The following is a 21,047-nucleotide window of genomic DNA, read 5'->3' as shown; positions in this document are numbered from 1 at the left end:
AATACTTAGTCGAGAAATGAAAATTATAGATTTATAACACATATATTTGTGAATCGTCCCGGTTGGAATAATCCTCGCATTCGCGATTGATTGTACAAAATTATCCATCATAGTTTCTATTCACATATCTATCGTAAAGACAATCGTACAACTTTCCTCTGTGTTTTTAACTGACACGATTAAGGATGATTAACGATCGTCTCCTAAAATTGTACATATATTATCTGATCGATTAACGTTACTTGCCTTATATAAATTCTCTTTTAATCGTCCTGAAGGCACTTAAACGCGACGGTGCAAGACACGCGCAAACCATGTACTCCGGTCTGCGAATTCTACACGAATTTCACTATCTTCTAGCCGTCTATAAACGTTATATAAATATATAAAGCTACGTCTGTGTATGTATACATTTCATCGTTAAACTTAGGTATAATAGAAATCTTCGTTTTTCGTTTGTACATTCCTAGAGTGTTCAATTTCTACGTGTAACATTTCAACAAATGGCAGTAATTCTGCAGGCAGTTTCCGATCTGCATTTAGTCTTCTTTTTAAATTTCATAAGTTTCACGAGTATTTCGAGGCATCGTTGACGTAGATTATGGTTAGTTTTGAAAAAGATAAGAAATAAAAATGAAAAAGTTTTAAACACGAACAAGGCAGAGGCAGTGTTAAGGAATAATTAATGGTATACAGCAACGTTCTAGATACGCGAGAAAAGAAGAAAAATAATTATTTGGCAGTGAGTCGAGGCTACAAATGAACACAAATTAAAAAGCGTTTTAAGGCTTCACCTGCCCGAACGAATATCCGAAAGTTTCGTGCCATAATACTTCTAGCTTGGCTAATTTCTCTCGTTCCACGTGGCGACACGAAAAATTGACTAAAAGAACGGAACCACCGTTCCTCTAGGAATTACTCCGTCACTATTAAGTGCACTCTAAAGGTGAGTGGCCTTTCCCAGACTTCGTTCTCCTCATTGGTGCCATTTCTCGAACGTCCATGAATCAACAGCCCGAATCGATCGGGTTTCTTCAATCGACTACGGAAGTGCAACGCGGATATTCCGTGCTCGTTCACAATCTCGAAATGATTATCCTCGTTTCCTTTAATAATCTTGTACTCTATGTCGTCCTACGAACGTTGATAATCGTTTGTTACTTAAATTTTCATTAAAAGATGAAATATGGAAAAGATTTCTCTTACCTTGACAGCCGGTTGCAATTTGATGATTCTCATCCGGTGCCTAGTCTGTCTCAAACTGATCTTAAGAACGTATTCCTCACCGTGATGATGCCTTTTCGCAGCTCTGACGAATCGTTTCTTCATGAATTCATTTCGTCTCGCGGTCATCTCTGCGTCCATTGATTTCGTTCGAACACCCCTTCTGTGTCTTCCTTTACCGTTGATCTATTAATTAAAAAAACATTCAAATTTGAATGAGTATATAGCGAAAAAGGGGGTAGATTTTAGGGTACCTTGCAAGAGAAACAACCCTCCGTTGATATAGTCTTATCATCCGCTGGTGGTATGTGATAGGGATCAGGATTGATCACAAAAGTCGGTGCATTGCTGATATCCTCACCGTAGTGCCCTTGCGATAAGGGATTTATCGTTGAAAGACAATGACCCTATTTAAAATTACATTATAAATCTTCCACATGTTTCCTTCGAATGAATTTACTTTTTTTTTTTATTTTAATTACAAACCTGACCAATTCGCTGGTAACCACTCGGACATCCACAAATGAATCCATTCGCTCCATTAGGGGTGCATCCGAATGCACATGGACTTCCCATGCACCCAGCACTCACCTAAATCATCAATTTTTCTCTTTCTTTAATATCAACTACTTATTCATCTTACGATAGTGAAGGTGCAAATCTGTTACCTGAACACAAATCTGTAGATTATTGTCAAATTGATAGCCATCAGGGCAGCCACACTTGAAGCTACCAATTGTATTGATGCATGTATTGTCACCGCAAGGAGACGTGCTGCATTCGTTCTCGTCGATGCATTGATTGTAGTACAAGTGTTGGACGAAACCCTCTGGACAACCACAGCGATAGCTTCCCATAAAATTCTGTGTAGAAAAATATCCATTTTCGCACAATTTTAAATTCTGTTAAATTCGCGAATTTAATTGGTAGCTTAGTAATCACCTGACAGCCATGCTCGCAGGTGGAGTCCTCAGCACACTCGTTCTGATCGACACAAAATCTACCACTCTGATCGAGTTTGAATCCTCTCGGACAGATACACCGGAAGCTTCCAAGTGTATTAATACAAGTACCCGGTTTGGGACAAGTTCCATGCTGCTCGCATTCGTTTATATCTACATAGATAGGAAATAATTAGCACCAGTAAATTCTGGCTGCTCGATAATGATTACTTACCATGGCAAGCGTCTCCATCTTGGGTGTATCCTTCCTGGCAGCCACAAGTGTAGCTTCCTTGAGTGTTGATGCAGTTCTGTTGACACAGATGATTTCCGGTCGCACATTCATCCAGGTCCCTGCAGCTGACCCCGTCGGGATTCAGAATGAAACCCGCAGGACACGAACAAATGAAACTTCCTTCTGTGTTCTGGCAGTTGTACTTGCACGGTTTCGGTACCGTTTCGCACTCGTTTATATCTACAATTTATTATTTAATATTTAGCGCTTAAACGTGTATGGCTGCTATGTCGGGGCTTCGATTCTTTATTTACAATCCAACGCATTTCCTCATTATTTTTCTCCATCATTTTCATTACTTACCTACACACTGAGTACCAGATTTGTCGGGCTTGTAACCCTTGTTGCAAACGCATCTATAAGACCCCAAAGTGTTAATACACAGCCCGTTTCGGCACAAATCAGGAATCGTTCTACATTCATCGATATCTGAAAAGAATTTCCAGTTACCGTACCAATAAGAATAAAAAATTATTCATTATTTAAGTACCTTGACCGTCTACGGAGAAACCTTTGTCCAAACACAGTTCATTATAATTATCAGAATCTTTGGAAGGACATATTTCACAATGAGGACCCCAAGCTGCACCCATTGTGCAACAGCAGTCCGCTTTCGTTACTGTTTTCAAGTCGGAAGTCCTCGCTGTGCATCTACCACCAATCGTTTGCAGGAAACAGTATCCCACTCTTCGATCTAACGTAAGATTCGGTCAATCTTTTGTATCTCTTTTATCGAGATACCTATTTTTTTTCTACATACCTATGCAAGATTTTCCATCTGGGCTTTGCTCGAAACCATCGTAACAGTAGCATTGATAACTCCCTTCTAAGTTGACGCATTGACCATTTCGACATAGTCCTGAATTGATAGCACATTCATCGATGTCCTTGCACTCATCGGTCATGCCGATTTGTTGGAAACCTGGCGGACAGATGCACATGAAACTACCGATCAGGTTCTTGCATTGGTATTTGCAGTTGTTCGCTGGCGTTGCACACTCGTCGACGTCTGAAACAGTGATTAGCTTCTTATATTTTAAATGTTCTTGGGTTTCGTTGCAATTTATTTGTCTAATGATGAAAAAGAATGGAAAGGTTGTAATTCTACAATCACCTCTGATTCTTAACATTCACTTACCTATGCAGTGTCGTCCATCAGGCGCCAAAGTGTACCCGTAAGGGCAAATGCACCTGAACGATCCCGGTGCATTGTGACACCTGAACGCACACTGGTTGCCCATCTCCAGGCACTCGTTCACGTCCTCGCAGACCTGGTTCACACCAGGCGTGAATCCTTCGTTGCAGGAGCATTCGAAGCCACCGTCTATATTCGTGCACGTCCCATTACCGCATATATTCTGCACGGTCAGACACTCGTTGTTGTCTATGCAGCGTCTTCCAGTCGCGTCCAGCATGTATCCTGAGGGGCACTCGCACCTGAAGGAACCGTCGGTGTTTATGCACTCGCCACCGGCACAGGCATCCGGCATGAACAGGCACTCGTTCAGATCGATTCCTGTGTCGTCTCTGCCCGGTCCCTCGGGGCACAGTCGTTTGAATTCCTCTGGAAACATTGGAATTTTCAAATTGCCTTGACACTCTTTAGTTGGTGTGAAATAATTTATAAATTAGATTCTCACCACTGTCCTCCGGAGGGCACTGTTCACAGTATTTGCCCCAAGCCTTCCCCATAGTGCAGCAGCAATGTTTCTTCGTCATGGCGCCCGTCCGAGGATAGGTACATCGTCCTCGCAGGTGTGATACGTAACGATCGTAACAGAATTCCTCTCTAACATCGATACATCGCATCGAGTTTGGTTTGTCGCTTAATTTATATCCAACCGGGCACTCGCAGATCACACCACCCTCCGTGTTGATGCAACGACCGTTCTCGCAAATTCCTTGAGTCTCCACGCATTCGTCGACATCTGTACAGATCAATTTCAATCGCATCTATGTTTTATCCGTTTGATTCTTTCTTCGCTTACCGACACATCTTTTCTTCGTGTGATCCAATTCGTAACCCGGCGGGCAATTGCATATGTAAGACCCCATTAGATTCTGACACTTCCCGGGCGGTGGACAGAGACCGGGTACCTAACGTAGTTTTTCATTAATATTTTAGCTCATCAAGGTTTTCGGACAAATATTTGAATATTTATTCGTGGATTGCTCACTTCGCGACACTCGTCCACGTCTCTGCAATGTTGACCATCTTGGGCCAAAACATAGCCATCGGCACATTCGCAGATAAACGCGCCAACCGTGTTTCGGCATCTTCCGTTGCGGCACAGGAAAGGCATGATTCGACATTCGTCGATATCTGTCCCAAGGTTTATTCGTTTCAATTACAAATTACTATCAACTTCTTCGAACCAACTTGATCGAGTATTTTTATTGAAAGTCTTTCACTCACCCGCGCAATCGTTATTAGGACTAAGCTTGAATCCTTGATAACAGATACATTTATAGGATCCCAGGGTGTTGACGCATGTTCCATTATTGCAAATGTTCGGATTGCGTTGACACTCGTCTATGTCCACGCAATTGTCCCTGTCCCTGGTTAACGCGAAACCAGGATGGCAAACGCATTGGAAACTGCCTTGCAAGTTGTTACAGGCACCGCTATTGCAGATGCCAGCTCTCTCGTAGCATTCGTCGATGTCGACGCAGTCTCGTTGACTCAGTCCAAGTTTGTACCCTGCTGGACAAGTGCACTCGAAGTAGCCTTGCTTGTTTATGCACTGTGCGTTGCCACTGCAAGGATTTGGAATCTGTAACAAAAGAAGGGTTGAAATAACCTGTTATGGATTAATCGATTAAAATCATCGCACCTGTAGACACTCGTTTTCATCGATACATTGATGAGAATCCTGATCGTACACGTATCCGCGATCGCACTGGCACTCGAAGCTGCCAGGAGTGTTCATGCAACGACCGTGAGTGCACATGGTCGGCATAAGCGAACACTCGTCAATTTCTTCCGTGTGATTGGTTATGGGATTCATTATTTGACCGGGTACCATGCCGCAAAGAATTTCGTGTTCACCTTGAAGAATAACACATTCGTGATCTGTCTCTTTACGAAGAATTAAGTTTTATACACTTACGAGTCCTTTCCGCGGGACACCGTTCGCAAGGACTTCCCCAAGCAGCTCCCATGGAACAACAACACAACATTTTCGTTTGCGGATGCATCATGGGATTGAAACACTGGCCATTGTCATAGTCGAGGTAACAGGATTCTTTTCTCATGTCGACGCATTCCTCTGAAAAAACAAGACAGAAAAATAGAAAACTTTATACCTTGTGATAAAATAATTCACTCACTTCCTCCTGGCATAGCCATGTATCCTTCCGGGCACTCGCAGTGGTATTTTCCTTGATCGTTGATACAATAGCCCACCCCGCATATTTGTGGATGCAAGTCGCATTCGTTTATGTCTGTAAATGCCAGAGATTTAATTTCCTCGTTTGATAATTTCAAATAAATTCTTCGAGATTACCGATGCAACTGGTCTTGGTGTCATCCAGAATGAAACCCTCGTTGCAGGAACACATGAAGCTACCGAAGGTGTTGGTACAGTGTCCATTCTGACAGATATTCTCGTGTTCCTCGCACTCGTTGATATCCTCCAGGATAACAGTGACTCGATTAGGTCTGTATCCAGGTCCTCCAGGGCAAAGTTCCTCGAATTCTCTCGTTCCTATCTGAGGGCACTCCTCGCAATTGTTGCCCCAAGCGTTGCCGATGCTGCAGCAGCACGTCGCCTTTGTCACCGCGGATGCCAAGTCGAATATGCATTGAGGTTTTCCGGTGCCGTGTTCGAAACCGGTGAAACAGAACGATTCTCTCCTATCTAAAATATTATCGTATTAAAACTATAGTTTAAATAGTCCTGCAAAGATGAAAAAAATGCAATTGCTCACCAACGCATGCGTTTCCAGCTTCCACCAGCTCGTGATGAGGCGGGCACTTGCATATATATTTCCCTTGCGTGTTTATACACGTGCCGTATTGGCAGGATTGCGGATTTTCACATTCGTCGATGTCCGTGCAATTCCCTCCAGAACCGTCCAGTTTGTAGCCCTCGTTGCACTCGCACCGGAACATGCCAAATATGTTCTCGCAACGACCGAACACGCAGAGATTACTGAACATCTCGCACTCGTTTATGTCCACGCACATTTGCTCGTTGTTCTCGTCGGGATGCATGAAGCCCATTTCGCATTCGCAACGGAAAGAGCCTGGGTAATTGAGACAGTGCCCGTTCTCGCAGAGGGTGTTATCGTTCGCGCACTCGTCGATGTCTTTGCAGGTGTATCCATCGCCACGAAAGCCAGCATCGCAGACGCACTGAAATAGTTGAATTTTTTTTTATAATTTAATTTAATAGAAAATTGATGATATAGAGAAATTTATTTAGTAGGATTTTCAGGTTTAGGGTTGGATTAGGTTCTTCCCAATTTGCACAGTGCTAGAACAAAGTATCAAATAATTATACAGTGATGAAAATATCATACAAGTTATATCTTTTTAATTTCATATCTATGCGCGCTCAGGAAATAGTACCACTGGTACCATCTGACGGCAAGCGGAGAAATTAACTATAAAGAAAATTACATATTTTTTATTAAATAAACGAGTTCTGTACTTCTGTGATGCCGTTCTATTTTATCACCTTAACACAACTTAAATGATGGCAGGAAAATTCATTCGAAGCTTTAGAAAAGTAATTTTTCTTTAATTAGTTCCGACGCTGAAAGCTAGATAGTGCCAGCGGTACTGTGTTCAAAAGGATCTCTAGATCCTAAATAATTTTTCTTAAAAACGAAATTAATATTACCTTGAACGATCCCTCGGTATTGATACACTGTGCGTTAGAATCGCATCCTCCGTTATTCGTCAGGCACTCGTTGACATCCCTGCACTCGACCCCGTTGCCCACGAAACCCTCGTGGCAGGTGCACTCGTAGGATCCTTGAGTGTTCTGGCACTCGGCGAATTCGCTGCAGGAATACGCGTTCAGTAGACACTCGTCGTCGTCGGTGCATCCGGGACCTGCATCTGGTTTCACGGAATATCCTTCTTCGCACCGACAGTTGAACGAACCGATGGTGTTGTAACATTCACCGTAGCCGCAGATCTGGGGCTGCGTGGTGCATTCGTCGACGTCTAAAAAAAATGCATCGATAACAACGTTTAAAGAGAATCAGATTATCTTTTACCTACCTACGCAAGATGCGCCATCCTTCCCTGGCAACAGTCCATCGGTGCAGGTGCATATATAGCCACCTGGGATGTTGGCGCATTTGCCTCCGTTGCAAATTCGAGGATTCTCTTTGCATTCGTCCACGTCCACGCAGGATCGACCATCAAGATTCAGAGCGAAACCGGTGCTGTTGGGAAAAAATTAAAAAGCCATTATGACGATGACGATTGTACATAAATATCAAAGTACATACCCGCAGGAGCAAGAGAAGCTGCCTGGCGTGTTCAAACAAATATCCTCGCATCCTCCATTGTTGGTAGCGCACTCGTTTATATCCTCGCAATGGGACTTCAATCCAGTCTGTTGATAACCATCGTCGCATATGCACTGATAAGTGCCCATCATGTTCTCGCAAACACCGTTCGAACAAATTCCACTGGTTCTCGAGCATTCGTCGATGTCCTTGCAAGATTGCTTGTCAGGACTTAATTCGTGTCCAGGAGGACAGTGGCACTTGAAACTGCCCTCCGTATTGATACACGTGCCTCCTAGACACAATCCTGCCGTTTCCTCGCACTCGTTTATATCTAAAATCAATGACCACGAGTTAATTACCATCGATCGATCGTGTACGTTTGTTCCATTCGATTCTTCTTAGCTTATCCAGTTGGTTAGTCTCACGCGAAGTTCCGTCCGGTGCTACGTACCCATGCAAATTTTCATAATATCGCTGCTGCGATATCCAGGATTGCAGTCACACTGGAAATTGCCAGGCGTGTTCCTGCAGGTCCCGTTTCCGCACACTCCATGCATGATCTCGCACTCATCGATATCTGCGTACAAACGATAGAAAAATTCACACCGTTGTCCCATTTGCCTAGGTGAAATCGAAGGACGCGTTAACGCGTCAAACGTCTCTAATGGACTTAAATCATAGTTGGCTTGGACCCACGGTTAATTCATTTTTTTTACCATAAGCTTCATTTGGAAATTCAATGAAATTTCAAAGTAAAGTTAAACAAAAATATAATCCCTAATCGAATTAGAGTTACACAAATAGAGTTAGTAAATACCACAAATGTGTAGATCATCGACCCCATTCGACCCAATAACCCTCGGCATCGAACGATTCTCGATCACTCACCGTTACACTTGATCCCATGTTCGTCTAACGCGAAACCCTGGTTGCACTTGCAACCGAAACTACCAACTGTGTTCTTGCACCTTCCGTTCAGGCACATGCTAGGAAACTCGATGCATTCGTTGATGTCCTGCCTGTCGGTGAAGCCCTGTCCCCTGGGGCACAGTTCTTGGTGGGCGTGGGTGCCCGGTTTCGGGCAGGACTCGCATCTTTCGCTACCCCATGCGCGACCCACGGAACAGCAACAGAGACTCTTGGAAAATTGACCATCGATCGCGTTCGAGCACTGTCCGTGACGGTACTCCATGTAACAGGTCTCTTGTCTAGTGTCTATGCACGTGGTGTCTGAGGAAAATGTTTATAAATTTAAATATCGCGTTAGTTACGTCGTTAAAAATGATCATCGCGTATAGAACTTACGTGTTGCGTCTAAAGTCAAACCAGGTGGGCATTCGCAGCGATAGGAACCATCGGTGTTAACGCAAGTACCGCCTCCCTTGCAAATTCCGCTGTTCAATTCGCATTCGTTCACGTCAACGCAATCTTTCCCACCGAATTTCGCGTATCCTTTCGAGCACTCGCAGAGGGAGTGATCGCAAAGTTCGCATGGGCTTCCCCAAGCGACCCCTACCGAGCAACAGCACTCCGATTTGAGTGCCAACCTTGGTAAATTGTACTCGCAACGACCGTCTATCATTTTCGTCCAGCAGGAACCTCTCCTATTGTCTGAGAGAAATTTCAATTATACTTTCGTTTCTTTTACAAAGAATTCATTTGCTCAAATTTCTGCTTGTACCCATGCATATGTGCCCGGTATGATCGAGAACGTATCCGGGAGAACACTCGCACTCGTAGGAAGTCGGAGTGTTCGCACAGATCCCGTTTAAACACACATCCGGTCCGAGTTCCTCGCATTCGTCGATGTCCTCACACATGTGGTTCTGCGTGTTGAACCTCGTTCCACTTGGACAGATACACTGTGTGAAGATTTGATAATTATCGAATTATTAGGAAGTTAAGTTAATTCGTCAAGTGTCGGAATATAAAATCTGTGACGTTTGTTTATTTACCTGGAAGCTTCCGGGTGTGTTTCGACACTGACCACCGCTGCAAAGAGATTCCTCTAATTCACATTCGCTTATGTCGGTGCAGATTTTTCCTGTCGCGTCCACCTCGTAACCACTGTCGCAGATGCAACGATAGGTTCCCATAAGATTCTCGCAGCCACCATTCACACAGATATTAGGATTCTGTGCGCACTCGTTGATGTCTGTTTAGCCAAACAGAATAATTTTTTGAGTTTCATTGAATGATCTTCTACCTTCAATTAATTACCATCTCCATTGTAAGTCATCCCAGCTCCATGCGGGCAAAGAGCATCGAATTCGCTCGTGCCAGGAAGTGGACAGGCTTGACAAGTACTTCCCCAGCCCATAGGTTGTCCCAAAATCACGGTGCAACAACAGCAGCTCGATTTTGTCACTGCTGTTGACGTTGGATTCGAACACTGTCCATCTTTGTATTGCGAATAGCACAGATCTCTTCTTGTATCTGTTAGAAATGAAAATTTGTTAAATCTGTTCATTTTATATGTTAATTAATATCATAGAGTTAGGATTTTGATGAATGATAAACCTAAGCAAGATCTTCCATCCGGTCCTAAATTGAATCCAGGATGACACTCGCACCGGAAGCTACCAGGAGTGTTGATACAGCGACCACTTTGACAGGGTCCGCTTAGGCACTCGTCGATATCTGATTAATGTAAAGATTTATCGTAAAATTTTCAAAATGATAAATTAAACTTTGGAAAAAGTGCAAGTGCAAGACGCACCGATGCAATGACTCTGATCTGGTCCAATCCGGAATCCAGAGTCGCAGACGCATTTGAAAGAGCCCTCCATGTTCACGCATTTCCCGTTTTCACACATACCACTGGTGGAACACTCGTCCATGTCCACGCAGAACGTATTATCTCGCGACGCCGTGAATCCAGATTGACAGATGCAGTGATACGATCCCGGCGTGTTCTCGCATCTTCCGTTTAAGCAGATACGAGGATTATCAGCGCATTCGTTGATATCTATGAACGGATATATTTATTCGTTTATATCAAAGTAGAAATATGTATATCGTATCGTTGGAAGAATATTTTTACCTATGCAAGTATTCTTTGTCGGTGATAGAGCGTAACCATCGTTGCACTTGCACTTGAAGGATCCATTCATGTTGATGCAATGTCCGTTGTTGCACATCCCTGTATCCTGACACTCATCATGGTCTGCCAAGACCAAAAATGAAATATTTAAGAAATTTAAATGTCGTTCGAAGATTAGAAAATTTGACAAATTAAAGGAACGAGGAAAATGAAAATTACCTGTACAATATCTTCCTTCACCCGACACGACGAATCCTGGCGGGCACTGACAAGTGAAACTGCCCTCGTAATTCTGACAAGTGCCACCCTGACAATATCCCAATAGACACTCGTCGATATCCTCGCATCTGCCTGCCTTCTTGGTGAAACCAGGATAACAATCGCACTCGTATCCATCCTTCGTGTCGATACACTTCCCGTTTCCGCATATGTCCGGTCGTAGAGCGCACTCGTTTATGGCGGTTATGGGTTGCAGTTGTTGCAAGCATAGCCTGTTGTAATCGTCTATAATTGAGTAATAACACGGTTCCCGTTACTCGCAATTACCGTAAACATTGTCCGTGCCTTCTGGGCGACTTGATTTTAAACGAAGACCGTTCTACTTGCAGCTTCTCCCTTGCCAGAGGTATGTCTATTGTTTCTACGTACCACTTCCGGGATTGGGACAAATGTAACACTCGTCCCCCCATCCTCGTCCCATGTTCTTTCCACAGCAACAGTCTTTCTTGCTCAATCTCATCGATAACCGATTTTTGCATTGACCATTTCTATTCACAGACGTGTAACATAGACCTTGTCTTCCATCTGCAAATATTTATTCGAATGAAAAAAAGAAACTAATAATGATAGAAGAATTTTCAACCACTTTCGTACCGATACAGAATCTTCGATCCTGGCTTTGAATGAATCCTGGATTGCAGAGACAATAATAGCCACCGTTTGTGTTCACGCAACGTCCATCCTCGCAGATTCCCTCCTCCTGGCACTCGTCTCTATCCTTGCAAGCATTCGTCTCAGGATCTCTCGCCTGTCCGTCAGGACATTCGCAGGTGAACGAGCCCGGTGTGTTCAGGCATTTGCCACCCTCGCATAGCCCTGGTATCGCTTCGCACTCGTTGATATCTGATCAACGATAGATGAATTTTTATCGATTTCATATTTCATAATCAAAAGCATTCATCCGTAATTACTCACCGACGCATTGGCCTTGATTGGTCTTCAAGTGTCCCAATTCGCAGTCCAGTCTAGCCGGACACCTCTCGCAGGGATGACCCCAACCCTTGCCCACGGTGGCGCAACACAACTGTCGCGTACAAACGACGCCCTGAAGGTTCGCCAAACATTGTCCATTTTTTACTTTCGTGTAACAGGGACCGGTCCTGGAGAAATGATAAACGAAACACTAATTCACTTGGGGCGAATCAGAAGGTTAATTTGAAAAAATGCAGTTTACCTGTAATCAGTTTCACATCGTCTACCTGTGTACCCGTAGATGCAAGCGCAACGATCTGGACCGATGCATCTTCCTTGGTTCAAACATGGCTCTCGACAAATCGCTGTTACAAAAAATTTCTTAGAAACCCTTGGTCGGGTCTTGGATAATTTTTATTATCGCGATGATTTCTAGGGTAGTAACTCACGTTCGTTACAGAATTCTCCTTGGTACCCACTGCGACATTGACACCTGCCATCCACGCAGTTCCCATTTATGCAATGCGCCCTGCATCTACCAGACTCACCCCTTTCTAACGCGCTACCACTATCGTGGCTGGCAGCTATTATAAAATTAATAATATATATTGTCGCGTGTTTGGAAAATGTATCTCTTAAATATTCGATGAGAGATTACCTTTGCTTTGACTGCTAGTACAAGACGAGGCCACCGTGCCACCCTCGCACAAACAAATGTTTGGTCTGATGCATCTGCCTGCCGTACCGCATCGTCTTGTGCATACAGCTATAAACAAATATATGTATACATGATAATTCGACAAGTAAGCAATTTCCATATCAATCGATAAACTAACAAATCGTGATTAGAGAAGACAGTACGATCAGCAGGAAGCGTGTAACACACTCTATTAAAGCAATTTTCTTCGAGTACGGACATCCATTTATCCGCTGATTGCGTAACGTTACAATTATTTATCGTCGTGTAAAAGCGTGCTCGATCATCGCGATGTTACCTTCCAGGCTGCTCGATAATCGACGCTAAAATTGAACGTGCTCGAGAGCGAACGACTTATGAGATCACGTCCAATTACGAGAGGGGGAGAATTCAGCAGGGATTATAATTGAACTTTTTAATTCCAAGTGCTCGTACTTACGGATTACACAGAGACCGGTCTCGGGCTTCTTCGTCCATCCGGGGCAACAGTAATTCTTGTACCTTGACCTGCACACGTTCGGCCTGGAAAATGAAACCCTTCGCTAATGATGATTTACAATTGAAAGCTGGATAACGGTAGTATTTGCGAAAAAGTATATGTCAGCAGACGTGTTTATATTTCAGATAAATAATCCTCCGCGAAATGGCTGGTGATGCGAATGGAAAATGAAAAAAAGGGGGTCGTGTTTACGGTCCTGTAAATACGCGTAAGCGCAGCAAGTTGCGGCGCCAAGGCGCGTAAGTGGAAATACTCAGAGATTGGCTATATAGCAGCTGACGTTAATTACGAGCCGGTCCGTGTGAATGGCCGCCTTGTTCCGAGGTGGCACACCACGTTCTTTTCCCATTCTTTATTCTTGTCAGCGCGTGCCACGGCACCGCGTTACCGTCACGCTCGCCTCGCAAAAATTCCGTTTCCGCTTTCTGATAACGCAGCGACCTCGTTCCAAAGCGTTATCATCCGAATCGCAAACGCGTTTAGCCTTTCTTCTATCAACGTTCGATATACCGATATTAGGAAAGAAAGTTAATCAAGCGTTTTGCAATAATTAGGTAATATTTGTAACTTTCATTTATCACTCTCACTGCGATCGATAGGTAATTGGTTAATGTTCAACACGATGTTTATGCAACAGATTATACACCCGTTAAGAAAGGGTCTCGTTAGAGGCAGCTGTTCATTATTTCATAATTACAACCTACAAGGTACCGTTGTAACGACGTAATGGAACGATTTCTAATTTGATAATGAACCAATTTTTCGAAAGGGCAACCGATCTGCATACAGATTACATGGTAGATTTACCTGTCGCAACGTTCGCGTGAACTATAATTTTCCAATTAATCGTGACGGATAAAAATCAATCATCGCGTCGACGACACATTTCTATACTTTGAATATATTCGTGAACAATTTATCTTTTGATGCAACGATATCGGTATGTTCTAGCCGGTGTTCAATAATATTTATGAGAAAAAGCGTATTTATCGCGATATGGAAATGATGTTGGAGGCAGCTGCTTGAATAATGTCACTTGATCAGGTAATCCTGTAATAAATTTAAACATCACTGTTTAATTATGGTTTGAGGTAATCGATTTGAGTTATTTAAATGTTAAAAGTCATACTATCGAATATTACAAATTATAAATATTGAATATCGCTAAATCATTCTAAATAATATACCAAAGGTAAGAGAAGAAAAAAAAAAGGGTTGCAAAATAATCGCTTGCTCGTCGATTTCATCGGTTTAATTCGTAAAGCGGTTCGCGGTATGCGTGCTCGCGCAATAATCCAATAAGCTAACAGCACAAACCCTGATGCGTGTCTAAACAGCCTTAGCAGCGGGTGTGGGTTTAAAAGTTCAATTGGAAAGTGCACTTAATGGATCTGAAACGGCCGCTGGAATGGCTCTGTCGAGATGGCGGATTATGGTCCATTAACGGTTAAAGCGATCAAAAGGCGACTAATAAAGTCGACCGTGTTGAGCTTCTAAGCTCGAGAAAATGAGTTAGTACGAACGAACAGAAAAAAAAGTGGGATGGGAAGAAAAATGAACGAGGTAGAACAAACAAACACTGACCACTAATTTATGGCCTCTTAAAGCACCATCGAGGGATTAAAGCAAGTTATTGAGGACAGTCAGTGTTGTTACGAAACAACCGACGGTGTAATATCAACCGGTTACGATGAAAATTTATTGTATCGTTTATTACACTCTGCCATTGATAATTAGAGGAAAGACGAAAGGGTGCGTTCGACGAGGAATAGGTGAACCTTCGTTACGCATCCAATTGTCGTAATTGACGGACATACGTATGCGTTCCTTTTCGAACGAACTATGATTAACATCATAACTACTGGCTTCAATGCACCTTGACTTTTAAATTAAAAATAAAGTAAAGAATAAAACATAAATCAGCGTGTACAGTGATCTTTTATCTCGACAAAATTCATCGTATAGGTATTTTAACAAAAATAGTTTAATTTTATCATTTGAAATAAGAAACTCGAAACAATTCATTTTAACCCTGGTGTTAAGGACGTAATATTTTTTCATATAAATTTGGAATATTTAAAAACGTAATTTTGAGAAGGTAGTCTCTATTCCTAAAGTACCGTATCATTAGTAGTTTATCACTATGAGAAATGCGTTTGTTTTACAACCATGAACCAACTTAAAGCCATCCCATAAATTAAGTAATAATTCCCTTCACGAACGATGAACACTTTAACACAGGAAATTAAGAAGATACCAAGGGTGTTCCCACAAGTCGAGGATGGTCGAAAATAGGATAGGACCTATTTCACGGCTAATGGGATCATCGCTTATATAATTATCCACGGTTAGTCTGTCAGTTGGATTAGTCGAAACTAAACGAACTCCTTACGTAATAGAAAAGGAAGTGAAAAGAAGAGGAACCCGGGGGGAGGAAAAGTAACGCCTTCGTTGCATACTGACACGTTTCGGTTGATATGGTCGGTAACGAGGATTGCTCGCCAATTAGAATCGATTCGTGAAACGGGGTCGGACGTAACTTAGATTCGGCGAAATCTCAATTTGAAGTGATAATGGTTCTCGGGCGCGATAAGAATAACGTCATGTACGAAATTTGTTCAAATGAATTTTGAGAATCAGCAGCAGTGCAACGGACCATTTAAATTTGAACTGTTCTAATTGTAAGTATAATACCGCGATAAATTCGCTCCGGAACATTGTTATCGTCGCGTTTAAAGAAGTACAAGCCGATAAATGACAAAGTTCATCGATTGTAGGGCACGAGTTATCTAACTAGCCGATTACACGCCTTCGACTAGCCAGCCTCTTTCTTCATTGCCATCATTTTTCTAAGATCTTGGAAACGTCTTTCTCTTCGTTACGATGTTAACATCAACCCTTATTTTTCTTATTCTACAGTGATTCTAACTTCGAATATCAAGAGAGCGGGAAAGAATGTTAAAAACCTTGCTCGTTAGAAATTCATTAGAATTGATGAAATTAGAAGATCATTTTTACGAGCAACCTTCTACAGAGTAACTTGTTCAAGAGTATAGGCGTTAAGTATCACGGAGGAAACATCCTCCGCCCGGCAATTACACGATTTAATCGAGGAAAATTCGCGTCAATCATCCAGAATCGTGCGATAATCGACCCTGAGGTAGAAGGCCATCGAAAATCGAGCGAATCCAACGAGCTTCACACTCCAGCTACTTTTTCATTAATAAAGACGCATTAGAGGGATGGTATCTTGTCACGGCCAATTAGAAACACGTTTCACGCGACTCCGCCTAACCGGTGACGATCAATTGCGCCATTAATACGTCGCATCGATTATCGTTTCGCGGTTGAAACGCGTCTCGAACGGTCGATCAAAGTGGTCGATGAGAAAAGAAACGAGCGATCACGGATTAAACGATCGAAATCATTGTTTCTTAAAATTTTTTTCAACTTTCATAAGATTAATGAATTTTGCTGGAAAAATTCGAATGCGTACAATGAAGAAAGAGTTAAATGACAACAACCTCGACGACGTTCGCGAAACCGCCGACTGGATTGACGTTATCGCCTCGGCTAATGTCCCGTATTAAGTGAAATCACGAGATCGTCGTTATTCCGATTATACTTATTTTCCCTTCCCCGTATCGAGATTCACCGGCTACGACGTCGGGAGAGATCCCCGCGGTGCCACTATCGCCTGCAACGAGCTGCCAAGAATCTTTTACCGTAACAAACTAGTTCCTCTGCTCCCAGTTATACGATACCCTTGCTAATGTCGATTACTTTTCCGCGGGACTAGCTAATACCGTCGGCTCTCCCGGCTTTTCTACAATAAACCGTCGCAACCTTCCATTTACACCGCATTCCAACCATCTATCCATAGTAGATTGATCCTTAAGCGTGTTCGAATTGAAACAATTCGTTTCACACACATAACAAACGCTGGTTACTTGAAATTTCAATACAATGTCAAAATATCGAATAATTAATTTCAAGATACAATATAAATCAATCTTTTGTGCCTTAAAAATGATCCACCAAAGAGATTACTGGAAAGCTGTGAGGTTGAATCCCGTTTTCGATATTGGTGTCAATATTCCAATTAAGCAAGTAATTAAAGCGTCGGTTAAATTTACACGAATATATGTTAATCATGTTTTGGAGCTATTTAAGATACTCGAGGACATCGGGTATTGCGAAATCGCAGATTCTGTATGATCTAGTAACTCGCAACGAAACAGCACCGATAACTCTTCAAATTGGGTTATCTGTTTGTTACGTTATACGTTGATTTATTATTTTTTCTTCTTCTCTCGTCGTTTATCCAATTTCAAAGGGGAAGAAAGTTCGAATTTGAACACCGTCACCGTGTCACGAAAATCAAACAGTCGAAGAATCATTATTATTATCCGTCAATTACAGCCAATTGACCGTGGCGCGCGTTTCAAAGCGGAAACGTTTTCCGCGAATCGCCTGGGAACGCTTGATTCAGTCGCGCTTCTTACTTGACCTTCGCGACCAGCTTAACCCTTTGATTGCAACGGACGTATATATACGTCTGCTGATATACACAAACAGCGTGTGTAATCAAACGTCCATTGACATGTACTAAAGACGTATACGTATGCTTTCAGGATGGCATAGAAAAATCGATAGAAAATCGATTGAAAGTTGTCAACGCGGTGTTGTTAGATTACAAAGTATCGAGTAGACGCAGGTAACAGACGCGGATATTAAATTTAGAACGAATCTGTTTGGAAAATTTCTTAATTCTGATGCACTATAATTTCAAACGCTTTTCCTTCTGCATCGTCTATGAAATAAATTTAAGCACCACATGTAACATCGAAGAATTCAGTTGAAGAAGTAAAAGAAACTGGAGGAGCTCTTTTCTTTTTTTCTTTGCTTTCCAGCAGTGTGCTCGAGGGCGAACACAACGAAATATTGGACACGTGATAAACATAACGCCGTTCCAAGACGTGCGACATTACGTCACTCAGATGGGAAAAAAACGAAACTAGAGCAGAAAGTAAGTTGAAGCGATTTCATTAGATTCCTGTCTCCCAGTCGTTAAGTAAAAATAGAAACGAGCTGAAAACAACTTTATCACTGGCATTCCCACGTCTGGAAGTGTTCGGGACCTGTCAAACGACTACCACTCGCAGCGTGAGAATTCGATCACGAATCTGCTTAATCGATTTTCCTTCACGATCGTTTCCGTTGCTGGAATACCAACACGTTCGTACTAAAATTAAAAAGATTAATCGTCTTTGGTATTTTAATCACTCTTATTATCACTGTTATACGGTCGAGATGACATGGCATAAAATGAAAACGAAAATGAAAATGAAAATGAAAGTAAAGAAAGTAACGAAAGTGAAATTAAAGAAAAATAAGTTTCCCTCGATCGCCGTGAAATAAAAATAAAATCTAATAAAAAATGAACATAGGACGGTTGATTATCCGCGAATTCCAAGCATACCGCGGCCTATCTTTACCGATCACATGCCACGAAAATTACTGTCTCGTGCTCATCGCCGTGGTCTCGATCTCGATCTCGATCTCGAGGCACAGATCGGCCCGTTTCACGGTTCACGGATGTTCGATAAATCGATATACTCACCCAAGAGGTGGTACTGATTGCAGAGTGTTGTCCAGATCTTGGGACGGGCTGGTGGTGTAACGTTGTCCCGTTGCCAAGATTCCTCGGGGAACGATCACCAGCAAACACGTCGCGAGAAACAACACTTGGTTCGGCATTTTCACGGCCGGTATCATCGATTCGTGCGACAAACTGTTCGAACGCGATCTAGTTACTCGTTGCCTCGTATCACACTCATGATTCTAGATCACTCTTTACTTATGAACACTATCGAACGATTCAACGGTGCTTCGCGATCGACACCACCATCGGATCCTCGATCATGGTTCTTGATCGACCGAACGATGGGTAATCTGACACGCGAGGAATTCTGCAACGAACGAGAAAAGAGAGATCTTCTTCTGGTTCAGGGTGGCGAGAAATTGAGACTAGAAGGGCTTTTCAGTGAAGCTTCGATAGAGGTTGGTGTATTATATTACACTCGAAAGTGATTAAAATTACCTTAATTATCTCTAAATAGTATGCGGAACGATGAAAATAAATGCGAGTTCTTTTACTTTTCCTATGATTGAATATAATAAATTTCTAAAGTAACGTTTTATTTTCGATTATTTCAACGTGGCAAGAATTTCGCCACGTCAAACGAGTGGAAAGACAACGGGGTGATAATTGCGATTCCGAGCTGGCTATGACGCCTTTCCGGAAGCGCCAAATTAGTACGATGAGATAGATGGAACTATCTTCTGATATAAATATTCACAATAGCTGCTCCTCCGCCATGACGGAGGCCAGGAACTATGAAATTAATTTTTCAAGTCTTTTATCATTTTTAGCAATTATCATTCTAATTTTCTTTATCTAAACATTCTTTTTGCTGATTTCATTATCTATCTCGAAAGGAATTCAATTCTATTGGCAAAAAGATCTGAAGAAGCTATATCTCTTTAGTATTAAAATTCATTTTCTCTCTTTTTAATTCTGAAGTCCAAGTTTTGGGAAAAATTGTTCTTCGTAGGAAACAAAAATGATTTCTTTGGCAATTCGTCGTTCATCGATATACGCTCCGCTTTCACTCGTTATCATAACGCAAAAGCAAACCGAGCAGAGGCTATCATTAAAGCTTCCATAAAGTTGGTATATTCGTTCAAAACTCGCAGAAAAAGAGATCAGTTTTGTTCTATTACGACGATTTCTCATTGTCACATTTACGAGAGAAAAACAAGTGATCTGTTTGTGACTAATTAACCTACGGCTAATTAAGTGTTAACTTGTTATGACAACTTTAGCTGTCCAGTAATGAACAAGCGTTTGAATTTTCTACAAATATTTCATTTTTCCATTTAAAAGAAACCAAACGTACCGTACCTCGGGGGGCACCCTTAACGAAGCATCACTCGACACCCTTCGAGTAACCGGCCCTAATTAGTCCATATTTAATCAGCCATACCTGTCAACGAAGGTAACATCACTCCACCACGATCCACCACTACTCCCGTACAATTTTACCAAACCAGATCTCATCCATGTGAACTCCAATGGTGTCCAATCACCACGCACCCTCCCGCGAGAAGAAAAATTCTACGCCCCTCAACGATTCACCCTATCCGACTGATAAATTGAAATTGAAACGATCAAACTTCACGATTGCTACACGTATATCCTTCCAAAGAAGATTATCCAAGAAAAATGAAATGAAATATTGTTCGGTTGTAACACGGCACGTTGTTCGACGAAGGGCGAAGAGGGAAGGAGCCCCGAAAAGATGCGCCTACGGGACTCGACGCGAGACTGGAGCAGCAGATTGTGGACGAGCCGCACCGAAAGAGAGCTCATCTGGAGAGAAGAGGCTCTCTCTTCTCTCGTCTTCCCGTCTCTCCTTCCCTCGTCGTTCTTCTCTCCCTTCTTTTCCAGCCCGTTTGCTCGCGGCCGTGTCCAGCTGACGAGCAAGAACGCCGCGCGAGAAGAAGAGCATCGATGGTCCCACCCCTTCCTTTTTCTCTTCTTCGATGCTGTCAACACGCTGCGCGTGTGTGGGACGCGTGTTGAGGCACGCGTGACGACTAGCTTCGGGTACTTGCACGGGACA

At 42.6% G+C, this 21,047-nt stretch overlaps 1 protein-coding gene across 3 annotated transcripts; it reads right to left on the bottom strand.

The window, feature by feature from the left end:
* Window positions 1-23: 23 nt before the first annotated feature.
* On the bottom strand, window positions 24-20,896 carry LOC114872395 (fibrillin-2-like). Of its 3 annotated transcripts, none has more exons than XM_046288022.1 (42): window positions 20,409-20,896; window positions 18,983-19,331; window positions 13,300-13,382; window positions 12,822-12,929; window positions 12,613-12,747; window positions 12,426-12,528; window positions 12,167-12,351; window positions 11,846-12,094; window positions 11,621-11,776; window positions 11,192-11,476; window positions 10,973-11,095; window positions 10,649-10,897; window positions 10,450-10,569; window positions 10,150-10,365; window positions 9,885-10,084; window positions 9,611-9,791; window positions 9,235-9,540; window positions 8,818-9,159; window positions 8,381-8,506; window positions 7,927-8,260; window positions 7,694-7,860; window positions 7,308-7,636; window positions 6,391-6,817; window positions 5,967-6,320; window positions 5,791-5,904; window positions 5,571-5,729; window positions 5,295-5,509; window positions 4,877-5,234; window positions 4,638-4,783; window positions 4,449-4,557; window positions 4,101-4,388; window positions 3,599-4,024; window positions 3,221-3,469; window positions 2,951-3,154; window positions 2,764-2,889; window positions 2,401-2,640; window positions 2,167-2,339; window positions 1,893-2,087; window positions 1,711-1,815; window positions 1,479-1,631; window positions 1,207-1,410; window positions 24-1,134 (listed from the first exon to the last, which is right to left on the bottom strand). In XM_046288022.1, exons 2-42 carry the CDS (start codon window positions 19,135-19,137, stop codon window positions 916-918), a joined length of 8,616 nt encoding a protein of 2,871 aa, XP_046143978.1. In that variant the 5' UTR covers window positions 19,138-19,331; window positions 20,409-20,896; the 3' UTR covers window positions 24-915. The 3 variants fall into 3 exon arrangements, with proteins under 3 accessions (XP_046143978.1, XP_046143979.1, XP_046143980.1); XM_046288023.1 differs by lacking the exon at window positions 20,409-20,896 and adding an exon at window positions 20,327-20,390; XM_046288024.1 differs by lacking the exon at window positions 20,409-20,896 and adding an exon at window positions 19,463-20,293.
* Between the last annotated feature and the right edge of the window lie 151 nt (window positions 20,897-21,047).

The sequence above is a fragment of the Osmia bicornis genome, chromosome 11 (genome assembly GCF_907164935.1).
Source record: "Osmia bicornis bicornis chromosome 11, iOsmBic2.1, whole genome shotgun sequence".
NCBI lineage: Eukaryota > Metazoa > Arthropoda > Insecta > Hymenoptera > Megachilidae > Osmia > Osmia bicornis.
The sequence above is the reverse complement of the archived record's forward strand: the minus strand, read 5'-3'. Positions and strand labels throughout refer to the sequence as shown.

Coding starts and splice junctions, on each gene's coding strand:
- LOC114872395 (XM_046288022.1), bottom strand. CDS start 19,137: ATGATACCGGCCGTGAAAATGCCGAACCAAGTGTTGTTTCTCGCGACG. Junction 9,160..9,234: donor TTTGACTTTAGACGCAACAC/GTAAGTTCTATA, acceptor CATTTTCCTCAG/ACACCACGTGCATAGACACT. Junction 1,135..1,206: donor AATTGCAACCGGCTGTCAAG/GTAAGAGAAATC, acceptor CAACGTTCGTAG/GACGACATAGAGTACAAGAT.